This window comes from Melozone crissalis, unplaced genomic scaffold (genome assembly GCF_028551555.1).
Source record: "Melozone crissalis strain CALT ecotype California unplaced genomic scaffold, PUWL_Pcris_2 ptg000063l_1, whole genome shotgun sequence".
In the NCBI taxonomy this organism is placed as follows: domain Eukaryota; kingdom Metazoa; phylum Chordata; class Aves; order Passeriformes; family Passerellidae; genus Melozone; species Melozone crissalis.
In genome coordinates this window covers 11826302-11842149 of record NW_026535841.1, presented here as the reverse complement: position 1 = coordinate 11842149, position 15848 = coordinate 11826302, and the positions used below count along the sequence as shown (strand labels likewise).

Sequence of the window (15848 nt, the reverse complement as noted above, 5' to 3'; positions counted from 1 at the left end):
AAGAGGTGCACCATGGGATCACCAACTCCCAGCTCTCCCAGGATATGGGGTCTGCTTGGTTTCATGGATCTGAGGCCTCTGTCTGCACCTCTGACCCAATGTCTCACTCCTGTTCTAACCCAGCACTCAAAAAGAGAAAACTCCCCTCATTTTTGGCACTGGGATCTCACACCTTGTTCTTATTGACAGCAGAGCTGGGGCACAGCAGGAGCAGGGAGAGGGAGGAGCTCTGGAGCTCTTTGCACACTTGCCAAAGGAAGTGACGGAAAGATCCACCTGGAAAAGAGAGAAGGAAAACAGTGAAAACATTCCTTTGTTCCTGCTGAATCCCTAAATGCTGCTTTGCTTTCCAACACTCTAAGAACAGCAGGAATGTTTATTCTACCAGCTGGCCTGCAAATAGGATTTGGTGCTGGATTAGGAGATGGATGAGGCTGTGCTGCAACAATGGAGGGGATGCTCCAGGGATCAGCACAGCTGCTGAGCCACAGCCACAACATTTATCTCCTGATAAACACTGTCAGTACCACCACAGCCCTCCAGAAAACAATAACTCCCCTTGGGAGAAGGCCCCACGGAGCCTTGGCTCAGCTGAGGGCTGTACACTCCCTTCCTGTACACCTCAGACAGGTGACAGGAGCAGGTGATGTCAGAAGTGTGTTCTGGGCTCTCTGGCTCCACATTCCCCCATGGATCTCCACCAAGGACCAGCAGAGCCCACGTGGATTTGGAGAGCGGGGATCCCTTTGTTCTTTGGGATCTGCCTCAATAAACACCCCATGGAACAGCTCTGCAAAGCTGAATCCCCTCATCCCATGGGCAAACCCAACCTCCCCCTGGTGCAAACACTGAGGTGCAAACAGTCCAGGGGGATCCCATTCTTTTCCACCTACAAGGGAATGCTGCTCCTTAAAGTTCACATGAGGCAGGTCATGGTGAAGAGCTGGGCTGTCCCTGGGGGATGCCACTTGGGCTGTCCCTGTCCCCACACCCTGGTGCCATGACCCCCCTATCCCATCTCCCTGGTGCCATGGAGTCCTGTTCAAACTCACTGGTACCCTGTCCCCACTCTCTGGTGTGATGGAGCCCCTGTCCCCTTCTCCCTGGTGCCCTATCCCCTTGTCCCAACTCCCTGGTGCCCTGTCTCCCCTGTCCCCACTCCCTGGTGCCATGGCACCCCTGTCCCCACTCCTTGGTGTCATGGATCCCCACGTCCCCCTTCCCTGGTGCCCTATCCCCATGTCCCCACTCCCTGGTGCCATGGACCCCCTATTCCCTCTCCTTGGTGCCATGGCAGCCCCATCCCCACTTCTTGGTGCCATGGAGCCCCTGTCCCCACTCCTTGGTGCTCTGTCCCTACTCCCTGGTGCCATGACCCCCCTATTCCCTCTTCCTGGTGCCCTGTCCCCTTGTCTCCACTCCTGGTGCCCTGTCCCTGTCCCAGTGCCCTGCACTCCCTGGTTCCCTGTCCCTGCACTCCCTGGTGCCCTGTCCCAATGCCCTGTCCCCCCAATCCCAGTCCCTGCACTCCCTGGTGCCATGGCACCCCTGTCTCCACTCCCTGTCCCCGTCCCTGCACTCCCTGGTGCCCTGTTCCTGTCCCCCCATCCCAGTCCCTGCACTCACTGGTGCCGTGCACCTCCTCGCCGGTGAAGCGGATGTTGAAGGCGTAGGTGGGGTCTCCCCCGCTGGCCAGTTTGACGCAGAGCTGGGACGAGGGGACGCAGCCCAGCTGCCGCGCGGCCTGGCAGAAGTAGGAGTTCTCTGAGGAACGGATCTCCCCTGTCCAACACAAAGGGAAAGTGAACCCCCAGCCCCACAGAGCAGCTGAGCTGGGGGAAAGCAGCTCTGAGCTGCTGGGAAGGATCGGTGCCTGCTGTACCTCCAACGATCTCCAGGGGGTCCAGGGTGATTTCTGGGGCTGCGTGGTCAGCGGTTCTTTGGACAGTGGCATTGAGCACTCTGTTCATGACAGTGACTTTTGTGTCATAAAAGATTAAACCTGAAGAAACAAACACATTTCAGCAGAGTTAATCTACCCCTGAAATTCTCCAGTGGACAATGGTAGAATAAAAAATTTCTCCTTCTAAGACATGGCTAATCTAAAATTTTTTAAAAAAGTATTTCACAGTATCATTTCCATAATTCCACTCATCCAGTTCCACCAGGGACACCTTCCATAGTCCAGGTTTCTCCAAGTCCCATCTATTTGCTCCTCATGTTTTTTGGAATAAGTGCACTGGGATGAAATACTGATGAACACAATTCCAATGCTCTATAATTAGATCTCAGCAACTCCACCACAATCTCTGTAAATAGGAACATTTTGCCAAATAGTTTTCAGCAGTCTGAAATGTTTTGACAGTAAAGCTACAGGCAAGAAATGATAAAAAATAGGGCTGTGACACTGCCCCAAAAATATATTTAATACCTCATATCTCTGTGAAGAGAAATCTCTGAACATTCCTTACTCCCCCACACTGGTTCAGAAGTGTTTTTTTTCCAGCTGGGCCAATACAAAAAACTCCTTTCACACACTGACACCCCTGGTGAATTCTTCATAAAACAAATCTGGGCAATGTAATGTCCCAGATCTGGGGGCTTTTTGATGTCTAATGAAAGCTGTAAAAATACTCTGATACACTTGTAGCATTAGCAAGATCAAGAAAATGCTCAAACAGGGAAGTCCTGAGACTTTCACCTGACCTGCTTGTTAACTAATAAAATTTTGATTTCTGGATATTCCCAAGAGGACAAAGACCCACAGACACAGAAGATGGAACAACTTCCTCTGCGGTTGTGGTGTCACGAGGATAATCTCCCTGTGCTTTAAAAGCAAACCAAGAGAGAAGTGCCTTGCAGCAGCGCCCTGTGGTCAGTGCCCATGGTCAGTGCCCCTCAGCAGTGCCCATGGTCAGTGCCCCTCAGCAGTGCCCTGTGGTCAGTGCCCATGGTCAGTGCCCCTCAGCAGTGCCCTGTGGTCAGTGCCCATGGTCAGTGCCCCTCAGCAGTGCCCTGTCCTGTGGTCAGTGCCCAGCTGACCTTTTGCCTCCTGCAGCAGGGCAGCGATGCTGTTCCCGTACATCTCGCTCTGGCGCAGCTCCACCAGGGGCAGGAAGAAAGTCTCCAGGGTGGTGTTGAGGGACTGCAGCAGGGCAAAGCGCAGCCTCAGGCTCTCCACGGGGACATCTGCACAGGGAAACTCCCAGTCAGGACAGGAACAGATCCCTGTTCCACCTCCTGCAAACCCCAGCAGGTTTGGGCCATGAGCCACACAAAGCAGCCCCTCTGATCCCTGTGCTGAGGATGCAGCATCCCTGATGTTCCTTCTGGGATCTCCAGTCTCTGAGTGTGAGTCCACAATCTCTCATTATCACCGAATTTTCCTCCTTAAGTGCTTAGAACAGGATTTAGGTGACTAAAATCTGTGGAAATCCAGTCTTCCTTCCCCTGCAAGCTGAACCCACCAGGTATTTCCTGCTCCAGCCTGAGCTGGAAATTCTGCTTGAACAGCAGGGAGCAGCTGCACCCCTGAGACCCAAGGAGAGAGAAGATCCAGACCCAGCACTCTCCTCATCCCACCAAGCCCCCAACCTGTCACAGACGTCTTTTATGAAAAATCATTTCCTTAGGATTTTTCCTCCTGAGAAGCTGGGAGGCCTCAGGAGCAAAATGCAAACAATGGTTATCTGCTGTTGTGGAATGCAACAGGTGCATCTTTGATTGGCCTCATGTGGTTGTTTCTAATTAATGGCCAATCACAGTGAGCTGGCTTGGACAGAGAGTTCAAGACACAAGCCTTTGTTATCATTCCTTTTTTTTCTATTCTTAGCTAACCTTCTGATGAAATCCTTTCTTCTGTTCTTTTAGTATAGTTTTAATATAATATATATCATAAATAATAAATCAAGCCTTGTGAAACATGGAGTCAGATCCTCATCTCTTCCCTCATCCTGTGAGCACCATCACACCCAACCTCCAAAGGAACACCAGCAGCGCTCCCAACCCTTCCCCTGAAGAAACCCTCTATGCCAACCACCCACATACTCAGGAGACAGGAGATCCTGGGGTCTGCAGCATCAGCTGGGTCCAGGTACACCTCGTGGGGGTGCAGGCGGGCGGGGGTGATGGCCAGGTGGCGGCACAGGCGGTTGATGTACTGCACCAGCGCCACGTCCATCTCCAGGCTCCACTTGCGCGACGCCTTTTGCGCGTGCCGCGCGTCGATGCAGGCACACCTGCAGGGGACAGGGCACGGCTGCTCGCTCACAGGGTGCTGGACAAACACACCTGGAGTAAAACTACACCTGTGTCATCCCTCTGGCTGTCCTGAGCAGCCAAGAGCCCTGCCAGGGATCTCAGAGACCCTGGCACGGAGCCCAAGATGCCCCTGTGGGTTTGATTATGACCCATGGAGCAAGTTACCAACCTTAGATGAAGATCTGCAAGCCATGACAAATTAAGTAGAATGACAGTGAATTTATCACAGGGTGAAAAAGTAGATTTTGGGGTTTTTAGAATGGTGATTCAGGGGGCAAGATGGAGGGATCTGGGCATGTCCAGCCTTTCTCCTTCTTCTTCTTCTTGGCCTCCATCTTCTGCTGTGATGTTGGCACTTACAGATTGGTTTAGAGTAGAAGCTCACTGTCTAACATAGGTGATAGGTATTGGAAAGTAATTGTAAATATTGTATAAGTAGTTTTTAGTATAAAGACATAACACTGTCCTGGGGGCAGGCAGAGTGCCTGGGCTGTCGTGCTGAGTGAACCTCGGCTGGACAGGAGAAAGAGTTTTATAGAGAAGACACAAAAAATCCTTGAGACCGAGAAATGAAGAGCCCTGACTCCTTCTTCAAGCATCAGGCTGGGAAAAGGGACTTTCCAACTTTTCTTGGTCACTCTGACCAGCTAGAGGCCCCGACACACCTGGAGAAGAAGCTGGTGCCCTGCTCTTCACTCCCCTTTTCTTGAGCAGAGCTGTTCCATGACAAGAACCTTAGTGTGAGGCCAAGAGCTGATTCATCAGCCACTTCTCCTCACTGGTATTAAATAATTAGGCACAAAGGCACTGCCTATTAAGCTCTCTTAGTGCACTATCTCCTCTGGAGATGATAAAGGCAATTAGCCTATGGCCTGACACAGGCAGATAAGGAGAATTCATTTAAGGGACTTTCTTCCTCTACGATATTAAGAAGAAATTTAACAGTTCCCTCTTCTAAAGCATTTCTGACCCAGTAACAACCCTGCCAGCTAAACAATGACCCAGTGCACTGGCTGGGGAAGGAAACCAGGGACAGACATGGAGCTACAGCTCCCTTCAGGTAATTTATTATACAGCTTGGAAGCTCTAAAGGACACTGTGGCATCTGATTTTGTCAGCCATGCTGTGCACAAGAAATCAGGACCTGCATTTGGACAGCATGTGACTCTTAAAATGTATTTTGAGGAAATAAATGATTTCCCTACAGGCCTTGCAGCCATGGGTGGAAGTGTTAAAGCTTCCTGGATTAGGAACACTTGGGATCAAGTGAGCACAGTGATCAAGTGTCACCTCCTCAGAGAGGTTTGCAGGCTGTACCTCTCAAAGTGCAGGTCGTAGCCACAGGACAGGATGGCTCTCCACACGCTCCGGATGTCCTGCTTGGAGCGGTCCACCACGAACCGGTGAAATCCATCCAGGGTCAGGTACTTCTCCTCAGGAACTGCCACCAAATGTGGACCAGCAAAGAGTTCATGACTTGCCATGAAGCTCTCACCCCACCAGGAGCAGGAGGTGGCTACTGCCAGCTTCCTCCTGCTGTCCCATCCCACCATGGACCCTTTCTGGGCAGTTCCATCTATCACACAATGGTCAGGTCCACCTCAGTCAATGCCACCTTCTCACTGCCCTAAAGGGCTCAAATTCCCCTCTGCTCCTCTGGAACACCTCCCTCTAACCCTGCTTGGCTGGATGCTGAAATTCCCCTTTTCTGAGCTAATCTGGCACTTCCTGCCAGGAAGAGGACAGTTCAAACTTGTGTCTGCCCACTCCTCCACCAGACTGAAGTTCTGAGCACAACCCCTGTGCCCCATGGCTGTGTTGTCTCCTCTAGAAGCTCTGAGCTATCTCAATCATCTTTTTTATTCAATTTCCCACTTGTAACTGAAGAATTTCCCAATATAAATTGTGAAGCACAATTAAAACCCACCTAGTTCAAATCCATAACATCCCAAACCCTCACTACACCAAAGCCTTAGAACTACATCCCACAGGAATTTTTCTGCCTGGTTTATTGACATGTCCTACACTCTGCTGCAAGAATTGTTTGCTCTCACACTGCTGGGCCCAGATTCACAGAGATACAAATAAAAGCAGCATTTTAAATCACTATTTTAAAAAATGTAGTTAGATTTGTTAGAAATAAAGATAAACCGCATCTATCATGAAGTCATATAAACACGTCAATAAAAATATTTTTATAGGATAGAACTATAAAAAATTCTCCGCAGCTCCCACCTTCCTGTTTCTTAGTGGGAGACTTCTCAGGGTCCTTCTCCTCAGGTTTGCTCTTCTCAGGAGATTTGGGCTTTACAGTGGGTTTCTTCTCACTTAAGGCTGTTCGGCTGAGGGACAAAGTCAGTGTTAGGATCAAAAGCTTTCTTTCATTTGCTCACAGAACCCCAAAATTGTTTGGAAGGATCCTAAAACCCATCCAGTCCCACTCCTGCCATGGATTACTCCAAACCTGATTTGTGTTTTGGAACAAGTGCACTGGGCTAGAACACTGATGAACACAATTCCAATGTTCCATAAATAGATCCCAACAACTCCACCCCAATCTCTGGAAAAAGAAACACTTTGCCAAATAACTTCCAGAAACCTGAGATGCTCTGACATTAACACCAAGTGTTTCCCTGTTCCCATACACTGAAGCACAGAGGGATGGGGGATAAAAACCTGGATTTCTACAGTGAAATGTAATATTCCACAAGTGCCACAGGGCTGAGGACACCCACCTGACACTGTTGAGCATGGACTTCTCCTTGGTGGGGGGTTTGGTCACCGGGCGCTTGGTGCTCACCACCTTCACCGGGTGCTGCTCCTTGCCTGCCTTGTTGTACTTGCTCTTGTCAAATTTGGGCTTGGGAACTCCGTATTTCCTTAAAATCTTCCAAGACAAAAAGTGAATCATCACCCAGTGCTCTCAAGTGACACCAGAAGAGGCTGAGAACAGCTGGCAAAGCCCTACCTGGGTGAGCTGGTCCTCCAGCACCTTCTTGGGAGGGCGGACGTTGGTGAAGAAGACGTGGAGGAGGTTCCCAGGGGTTTGGGAATTGATCTGCTCCTTGCTGAGGTAAATGTCAGCCACCTTGATGGGCTTGGCTGGGGTCAGGCTCAGCATTTGCTCTGAATGGACACAGCTCTTAAAGATCTCTGTGAGAACTTCCCGAGCACCTGGGACCAGTTTTTCACCTAATTAAAGAAAAGCAACAATTTGGTACAACATACCATGAGAACTGGTTAGAATTTCAAATGTGAAAACAGATTTTGCATTCAGATAAAATGTTCTGCTTTGACATGGAAAATCACTTTTGCAAGGGAAAAAAAAAAATCACTTTTTCAATGAAAAATCTGCTCCTTCTGTATCCCATTAAATACAGAATTGGGCACATCCTGTAATTATTACTTGAGGGAGTAGTGGGGATGAAAAAAGCAGCTTATTTATCACTCCAGGATAAAAATTATGTTGTGCAGGCAGACACCAACACCCATCAACTGAACTAGCAGTCAAAACTTATTTCAGTGGCTATTTTCTCAAAAAAAAATCCCTAAAGAATTTAATCAGTAGTTTTTTGTGATGATGAGGAGTGTTTATTTATTTATGATTTATTTGATTAGCTGGGTGGACAACTGAGCAAAGTTCAGCTTGCAAATAGCCCCTGGAGGGATAAATCTGTGGAATTTCTCCCTGGCTTGTTGTCACTCCTGATTTATACTGAATCAAGGAGAGTCTGAGCCCTGTTCATCCCCCAAAATGCTGAACACAGGAGGGATTTGGCAATATCCAACCACCTACCTTTAATTGACTTATCATTGAAATAATCTTCTAGGGCTGGGCTCCCCTGGGTGTCAAACAAACTCTGATTTACAGTGGAAACAGTTAAAATCTCTTCAGTTGACATCTCCATGAGCTCATCCTCCCCATCCAGGCTGGACAAGCCAATGAGGTCACTGCTGTTGAAGAGGCTGGCTCGGATTTTCTCTATTTTAGCTCTTGATCTTATCTGCACAAATAATGAAATTAGTTCACAGCAATTCTGAGAAAACAAATTCACTGCCATTCATAGGAATTTGGGGTTTAAGCTTTTTCCCTCTCCCCATTCTGATAATCATTACTGCTTCGCTTCTCTGCTACATCAATAATTTGATGCCAAAATTCAGGTTCAGCCTAGAAAAGGCTTTCTGAGAGCACTGAAATCCTCATGCTGGGATAACCAGGCACAGCTCTGATTCAGCTACTCCATTTCTCAGCTCCTGGGAACAGCAGGGAAGGAGCTGAAGGTGCCAGCCAGGTAAGCTGGCACTGTCTGTAACTCTGCTGTCCCTGCCTCAATTCTCCACTCTGAAAATCTCAATTAGCAAAGGCTTTGAAGCCTCAGCTACACAGACTGGGGAGGGGAACAGCAACTTCCTTTGATTCCCAGAATAACCACTACCAGAGCAGCTCCAGACTTGGAATAGTTTCCATGTGAACACTCTGGCAGCTTTATTTCAATGATGTCTTCACGTCAATTAACAGCTCAAGAATAGGAACTTGCAGAGTTTTCATCTGAATAAGCTGATTTTCTTCTAAAAGAGGAACTGATACAATCCCAGACTATACAAAAACATCTCTCTCCATTCCCAGGCTATCAGGAATGGCTGTGCTTTTGGAAGTCCTGATAAATCTCCAGCAGGCCATCTATGAAAACAGCAGAGAGGAAGGTTCTTGTGCAGAGCTGAACACCTGGAGTGACCCAGCACTGATGGCAACCACCCACAATGCTTTTAAAAATTAATCTGGAACCAGATAGCAATAAAATTTATCATCTCTCCTAAAGTAGTTTCATAGAGAAATCCATAGGTGGTTCAAAATAGGTGAAAAGGAACTGATTAAACATTAAATAATTGCATTGTGGGTCAAACCAAAAGGGCCCCAATCTCTAAATTCATCTCAGCAGTGGCCAGAACAAATCTTAGAGAAAGGAATATGAAAGGGGAAATTATTTGATCTTTCTCCTAACATGTTCCCCAACCACTGCAAAGCAGTTTAAAGATTTCCCCAGATGTAAGCTGCACTGGCTGCTGTGCTCCACAGCCACCAATCCTCCAGGAATTTAATCCCTTAAGATTCATTTATGGCCTTGGCTTCAGCAGCACTCTGTGAAAATGAGCTCTACAAGCTGGAACACACAGCAGTTCTTCTCTACTTCATTCTGTTCTCTACTTGCTGCTGGATCACTCCACTACTGGGTGCCCTGTGTCCTTTGAGATACAGGGATTGTGCCCAAGACTGTGAATGTGGGGAAGGGAATTCTGTGCTCCTTGGCTTGGACAAGAAGGCTAATTCCCAGTCTCCCATGCTCTTAGACATACATTTACCATGGAAAAAGCCAGTTCCTAGAGTGAGATCCCATTCCCCCAAATCCCTGGCCCCAGAGGTCCCTCTCTGTTACCTCCACCACAGCAAAGCCCTTGATGGGCCGTGCCAGCAGCGGCTGATTGTCCAGAGATGTCACCGTGTACATGGAGCCCACGTCCGACACCGACGCCGTCTCCACGTTGTCCAGGGGTTCCCCGAGGCTGCCCAGGCTGCCCAGGCTCCCGGTGCTGCAGTGGGAAAGATCCAAACTCTCCTGGCTGGACACCACGTGGGGCTGCTCCAGCAATCCAGGCGGGATGGGCAGCTCCAGCCCTGCCTGGAACTGGTCCCCAGAGATGTCGCTGACGGTGCGGGACAAGCCCTGGGAGCTGCACAGGGAGGCCTGGCTGGTGGAGGCCGAGGCGCTGACGCTCATGGCGGGGGTGACGCTGCTGGAGCTGCTGATGTCCAAACTGTCGGCGCTGCTGGAAACCGTCGGCTTCTCCAGCTCCGTCCTGCACTCTCCTCCTTCTGCTTTGTCCTTGGTTTTTTTGGGATCCTCTTCCTGCAGAGGGATGTAGATCTCATCCTTGAAGACCCCCCCGTGGGCGTTGCAGGCTTTCCTGATGGCGTTCCTGACGGTGCCCTCCTCCAGGTGCGTGGGGATGCCCGAGATGACGAGCAGGCGGCTGTGGGCAGTGGGGCCCACCAGGGCCTGGCAGGCGTCTGCCACGGCATCGTTGGTCACACCCAGCCCCTGGGGGTCCTTCTTTGTCAGGTGCCTGAGGATGATCAGCAGGGTCAGAGCTCTGTGGAACCACAGCATGTCCTCAGGTTTGCTGCCCCCGATGCTGAGGAGCGCTGCATCTGTCTCAGCTGCCCTGGATGAAGCTCTTTTCCCTGAAGATGAGGTTTTTTCCCGCTTCATTTTGACCTTTTTCCTCTTGGACAGCAAGCTTGGGCTCTGTGGTGTTTGCCCTGGTGAAGATGAGGATGAGGAGGAGGAATCACTGAGATTTGGGGCGCTGGTGGATGAGATCACATTGGCTGTCACGCTCATGTTGATGGGCAAGGTGACTTCTGCCACAGCCAGGCACACTTCCATCAGGGCATGGAAGTACGTGGAGAATCTTCCCTGGTCAGCCACTCCAACCCCAGAGCCACCACAGGCATTGCCAGACACCCAGTTCTGGGTTTCCTCATCGTAGAGCTTGTGCAGCTCTGACTGCAGGGCCATGAGCATGGCCAGGCAGGGGTTGAGCTGCAGGGCAATGGATGAGGACAATCCTGCTGGATTCTTCTTCTGCTCCAGGTTGTGGATTTTGCGAAGCAGCTCGGCCAGGAGGTGAAAGATCAATTCCTTCACACATGCTGCCATGTCAGTTGTCCAGAGGAAGTTCCCTGAGGGAGGAAGGCAATGCATGGCAGTCAGCAATGTTCCACTCTTAGCAGAAAGTAACATTTTAAAAAGCGAATTTCAACATCATGGCAGCAATAAGAAAGACAGGAAGGTTATTCCAAGAACTGCAAATCAACAGAAAATTTCTGGAGTTTGAAGAAAATTTCATTATAGTGGAAGAGCTCAGAAAATTTCAACTGTAGTTTTTGTTTCCTAAGCTCTCCAAGTGAGCCAGCACATTATCAGTGCTCATTACTAAGGAAATACTCCATTCTCACCTAAAAATTCCACTACTTGCAAGAGAACTGAGGCAGGAATAGTATCCAGTTCATCTTCAGATTTTCCATCCCCATCTTCTAATTTCCAGGTTAAGAGCTGTTCTGTGAATGCCATTGCCAGGGGGAATTCCAGGGGGAGGGAATGCAAGACCAGTACAGCTCCAGGAGGAGGAGACACTCCTAAGCAAAAAGGTCCAAGAAAATCCTTATCATGATTCTGAGCATTGATAAAGTAAAAGTAATAACATTTAGGATTTTTTCAAGGCTAAACTTCTGTTAAGTGAGAATTTTCTCTGCAGCACCTTGTAAAAAACAAATATGAATTGAGTTTCTCTATATTGATAAGTTAATATAATCTGTAATTAGAAATGTACAGAGAACATTTTATTCACATAAAGAAACAGAATCATTTTGAGCCAGAACATATCTAAATATATGAACAGAACTTCCCCCAAAATAATTTATTTCTGTCTGATTTAACATTTATTAAACATTAAAAACATTTATTTCTGTTTCTACTGAAAAAATCAGCAGAAGAAGTTAGGATCTCCAAGGGGAAGTTTTAAGAACTCACTGCACCCAGTCACCTTCACTGCTCTAAATCCCACTGTCTCTCCCTCTGGGCAAGAGTAAAAAGATTAATGATTCTTCTTGCTGGAGTGACCTAAGTATTGCTACACTGTATTACTCTGTGGATAAGAGGGTCATACAAACACCTAAAAAAGCAAAAAAAATTATTCTCCATCTGAAACAGCTCCTCAACAACAACAACACAGCACAAATTAGTATTTTGAATAAAATATTTCAAATACATTGTTGGATGAACTTCGGAATACAAAAATCAGAATCACATGGTTGCCAGTGGTTATAAAACCAGTTTTTTTTTGTTAAGAATGAATTATTTGTACAAAAATCCTGTCCTATCTGCTGCTAGGACTGGTGACCACACGGGAAGGTGTAATGAAACTGCTGTGAGGCCTGAGAGCACAGTGAAGGCTCTTCCCTGGTGCAGGGGCTGTGCTCACCCAGTTTGATGTGCACCCTGTCCGTGGGGGTGATGACAGCTGGGTACTGGTTGGTGGTGGGGGGCGGCGTGAGGCCGGTGTTGGTGGGGGAGGCGTCGCGGGGGTAGCACACGGCCTCGATCAGGTTCAGCTGCCCGTTCCTCTTCACCTTGTGCCCCAGCCCATAGACCAGCACCCGAGCCCAGGGGGCCTTGTACAGGGATGAGCTGGGGAAACAGCAGCACAGCTTGGTTAGGCTCAAAGCAGCTGGAAAATATCCCAGCCACCACTCAGAGTAAAAAAAAGAGAAAACTGAAAGAAAATAAATAACTGCACCCCCAGGTTGCCAGGCTCAGCCCCAGCCTTGCCCCTCTCCATGACTCACTCTTTTCTGAACCCAGACTGACTTTCCTTGCAGGACACAATCACAAAGGCAGCCCCAGGAAAATTCACATCCATGTTGACCTTGGATTCAGAAATTGGGAATTCTTCAGCGGGAAATTGTTCTGGTGCTGCCTGTAACGGGACAGTTCATCATGAGAGATCCCAAACAGCAGCAAACCTCCTCCCTCTTCTTTATTTATAGAGTGCTCTATACCCAATGTATTTAATTAATTGCAAATTATGACACAGTGGGAGGCCACTTCATTTTAATTCAACCCAGAGCATTGCTACTCCTTCTGTTTTCAGTGTGCCCACTACAAGCTGAATAATAGAACCCACCCAGAGAAAGAATTCCCTGTGAGGGACAGCATCATGGAAATTCCAACCACACAGAGAACAAGGGCTTCTGAGAAGGGAATTCATGAAATGTGAGTATTTTACCTGCAGGAAGGAGCAGATCTGCTTGGTGAGGTCCAACAGACTCTCCTCTCCCTGGTGCAGTGTCCGAGTGATGGCCACAGTGAGCCACTCCCTGATGGCCTGGGAGTTGCCCTGGTAGAAGAGGTCTGTGGCAGCACAGGTCTGGGAATGGATGCAGTGCTGCAGGGACTGGGCCAGCAGAATGGAGCTTGAGCTGATGGTTCCATCTGGAATAGCAAGGAAAACAGCACAAATTTGAAGATCACGCCAAAAGTTTGCATAGCCTGGGAAACAAAAGCTGTAAACACCTGGAAGATTCTAAATCTCTGTTTTCAAGTGGAAAACTCCTTGCCTAAAGTCAGCAGGAGAAAGGGCCCACCCAGACCCAGCCCTGTGGCTGGGATGGCCCCTCCATGCCAGCTGTGCCCCTCACCAGCCTCAGCCCAGCCCCTGGTGAGGACAAACATGGAGCTGTGGGATCACCCCAGCTCATTCTTAATACCATCATTATTAACCAGCTAATAAAGAAATACCAAATCCATTAATTCTTTTGTCCCCATAAAAATACTGTATCAAAGAAGAGCTGGGACAAAACCAAGTGTTTACCAGGGAGAGGTGGTGCAAGCAGCTGGTTGGAGAGCAGCTGCAGATGCTCCAGGGTGATGTCCCTGATGGCAGGAATGTGGAACAGCCGGGTGAACATGTGGGGAGATTTGGGAGCAAAAATATTGAGCAGAGCCATGCGACAGTAGAGCTTGGCCAGGGCAGCTTCACTCCTCAACAGCTCCCTAGGGAACACAAACATTAATTCTATTAATTCCTTAACATTAAATCCAACCATGAAAACCAGATTTCAGAAGTTTGTACTGCTTAGAACAAAGCTGTAGCAGGTAATTGTACTACAGGAAACGCTCTTCAGCTAATTCAGCTAATTCAAATTGAGGTAATAATTGTAACTACATCTCTTTTTTTCACCTGTGAATTTGGATGTTGGTGTTATCCAGGGTGACCAATCCATTGGTGGCAGTCCTCCTGTACCCTGCAGGTGGCCTTTCCAACATGTCAATGGGATACCAGTACCTCACCAGGACCCCCTCACTCCTCAGGTAGGTCTCCACTTGGACCAGTTCATTCACCTGCAACACCAAACCCAGCACTGTCAGTAACACCAGAATTAAACCACACTTTTCCTTCCAAGAGAGCCCCAACCCAGCATCCTGAGCAGGTTTTACTCCCAGCTGTGTGATGCTGATCATTAAAAGCCCTCCCAGAGTGTCTTTACTCACCGAGTCCACATCCAGGACAACCCCGTGAAGACCAAATGTCTTCAGCATGCCTCGAATGGCAAATTTGGGCAGAGCTGTTCCCACAGCACTGCTGGTGACGTTGTTGCTGTCAGGAGAGCGAGTCACCACGGTGAGACCTGGCAGAAAGGGACACCACTCTGAAGGTGTTTCCTCAGGTGACAATTAGATCCCAAAAACCCCATAGCTTTTCTTGATCCCTCAGGATCTGTTGTGCTGCCCTTACCTTTCCGTACTTTATCAATTGTGAATTTGTTTGCTTCATCTTTGATATCCTCAATGGTGGGAAGGTAGAGATCCCTTGGGATGCCTCCATTTTCCTCATACAGGAATTCCACAGTTTGCCTTGCTATATCAACCATTCCTGAAAGACAGGAGGGAGTGCAAATTATTTCCCTCAGCCACCTGAAATAAGTTCTTATTCTCATTAAGATCCCAAGCAGGTGAGTTTTCCAAGTACTTAAATACTCTCTCAGTCAGGCTGAAGGATGGAAATTGGGAGTTCTCCTGAGGAAGCTTTTCCTGAGCTTCTCATAGGGGCTCAGAATTCCCACCTTGCTCTGATTGTGACTTTTCCCCAAACACATTGTCCTGCCAGAGCTGAATTATACAAAACTCCCAATCTCCCTTTATTATCACTTAAACCTAAAAGGTTTTGCATTGATAGTCACAGACAGAAAATGCACACATACAGTTTCTTCCCAAGCTGTTATTGCAGAATGTTTTTGTATCCACATCACAATGAATTCTGTCATTACTTCTGAAACCATTTTCTCTATTTAAATAGTCAAACACAGTAGAAGTGTTTAAAAAAAAGCATGAGCACAAACCAAATTCTAAGCACTGGAGGGAAACAGTAAGTGATTTTTTTAAAGTTTTCCAGCCCTGAATACAGTAAAATATGAAAGAAACACAGCTGCTCTCTCAGACTTGCTGCACATCACAGAAAGCATGCATGGAAATAAATACAGACCTAACTGTAAAGCTCCTTTAATCTGATCCAGCCCAGACTTCCTCTCAGCCTCATTACGGAATCTTCTCCTAATTGTAGGGAAAACTTTGGTTTCCCAGGCTTTGACCAAGAGGGCATAGTGATCCTCCTGCAAAGACAAAAGTGTTTTAGAACACCAAGAAGTGGTAAGTTACCAGCAGTTATATTTTTGTTAGGGAAGCAGGAAGAACCCTTGCATGGCTAAATTCAAAATCTAAATACAAGATCTGGTTTTAGGCTAAAAGTTAGAGGAGGCAGAGTTTGCCACATTCCTCACCCTGGGAATATCATCGTCATCATCATCATCACTTTCATCATCTGCAATAGGAGGGGGGTGAGGATCAGGGCCTGAGGTGATGAAGTTCTCATAGCTCAGCTCCATTTTATAGTGGCAGGATGTGTCACTGTCATACTCTGCAAGACACAGACAGAAATAATGAGATGCTAATGCATGCAAAGACATCCCA

The 15848-nt window shown here is 48.0% G+C and overlaps 1 protein-coding gene across 1 annotated transcript in view; it reads right to left on the bottom strand.

Moving 5' to 3' along the window:
• Positions 1-15848, bottom strand: part of HECTD4 (HECT domain E3 ubiquitin protein ligase 4) — a 67824-nt gene that overhangs the window by 5793 nt on the left and 46183 nt on the right. The window contains exons 51-71 of the mRNA XM_054288505.1: positions 15659-15795; positions 15364-15490; positions 14617-14754; positions 14373-14509; positions 14062-14222; positions 13693-13874; positions 13108-13313; positions 12668-12798; positions 12304-12509; positions 11279-11458; positions 9696-11002; positions 8057-8264; positions 7229-7452; positions 6996-7147; positions 6496-6602; positions 5578-5701; positions 4048-4238; positions 3043-3189; positions 1883-2002; positions 1627-1782; positions 173-276 (exon numbers count right to left, since the gene is read on the bottom strand). Coding sequence (XP_054144480.1) covers positions 173-276; positions 1627-1782; positions 1883-2002; positions 3043-3189; positions 4048-4238; positions 5578-5701; positions 6496-6602; positions 6996-7147; positions 7229-7452; positions 8057-8264; positions 9696-11002; positions 11279-11458; positions 12304-12509; positions 12668-12798; positions 13108-13313; positions 13693-13874; positions 14062-14222; positions 14373-14509; positions 14617-14754; positions 15364-15490; positions 15659-15795 — 4445 coding nt within the window. The remainder of the gene's footprint in view (positions 1-172; positions 277-1626; positions 1783-1882; positions 2003-3042; positions 3190-4047; positions 4239-5577; positions 5702-6495; positions 6603-6995; positions 7148-7228; positions 7453-8056; positions 8265-9695; positions 11003-11278; positions 11459-12303; positions 12510-12667; positions 12799-13107; positions 13314-13692; positions 13875-14061; positions 14223-14372; positions 14510-14616; positions 14755-15363; positions 15491-15658; positions 15796-15848) is intronic.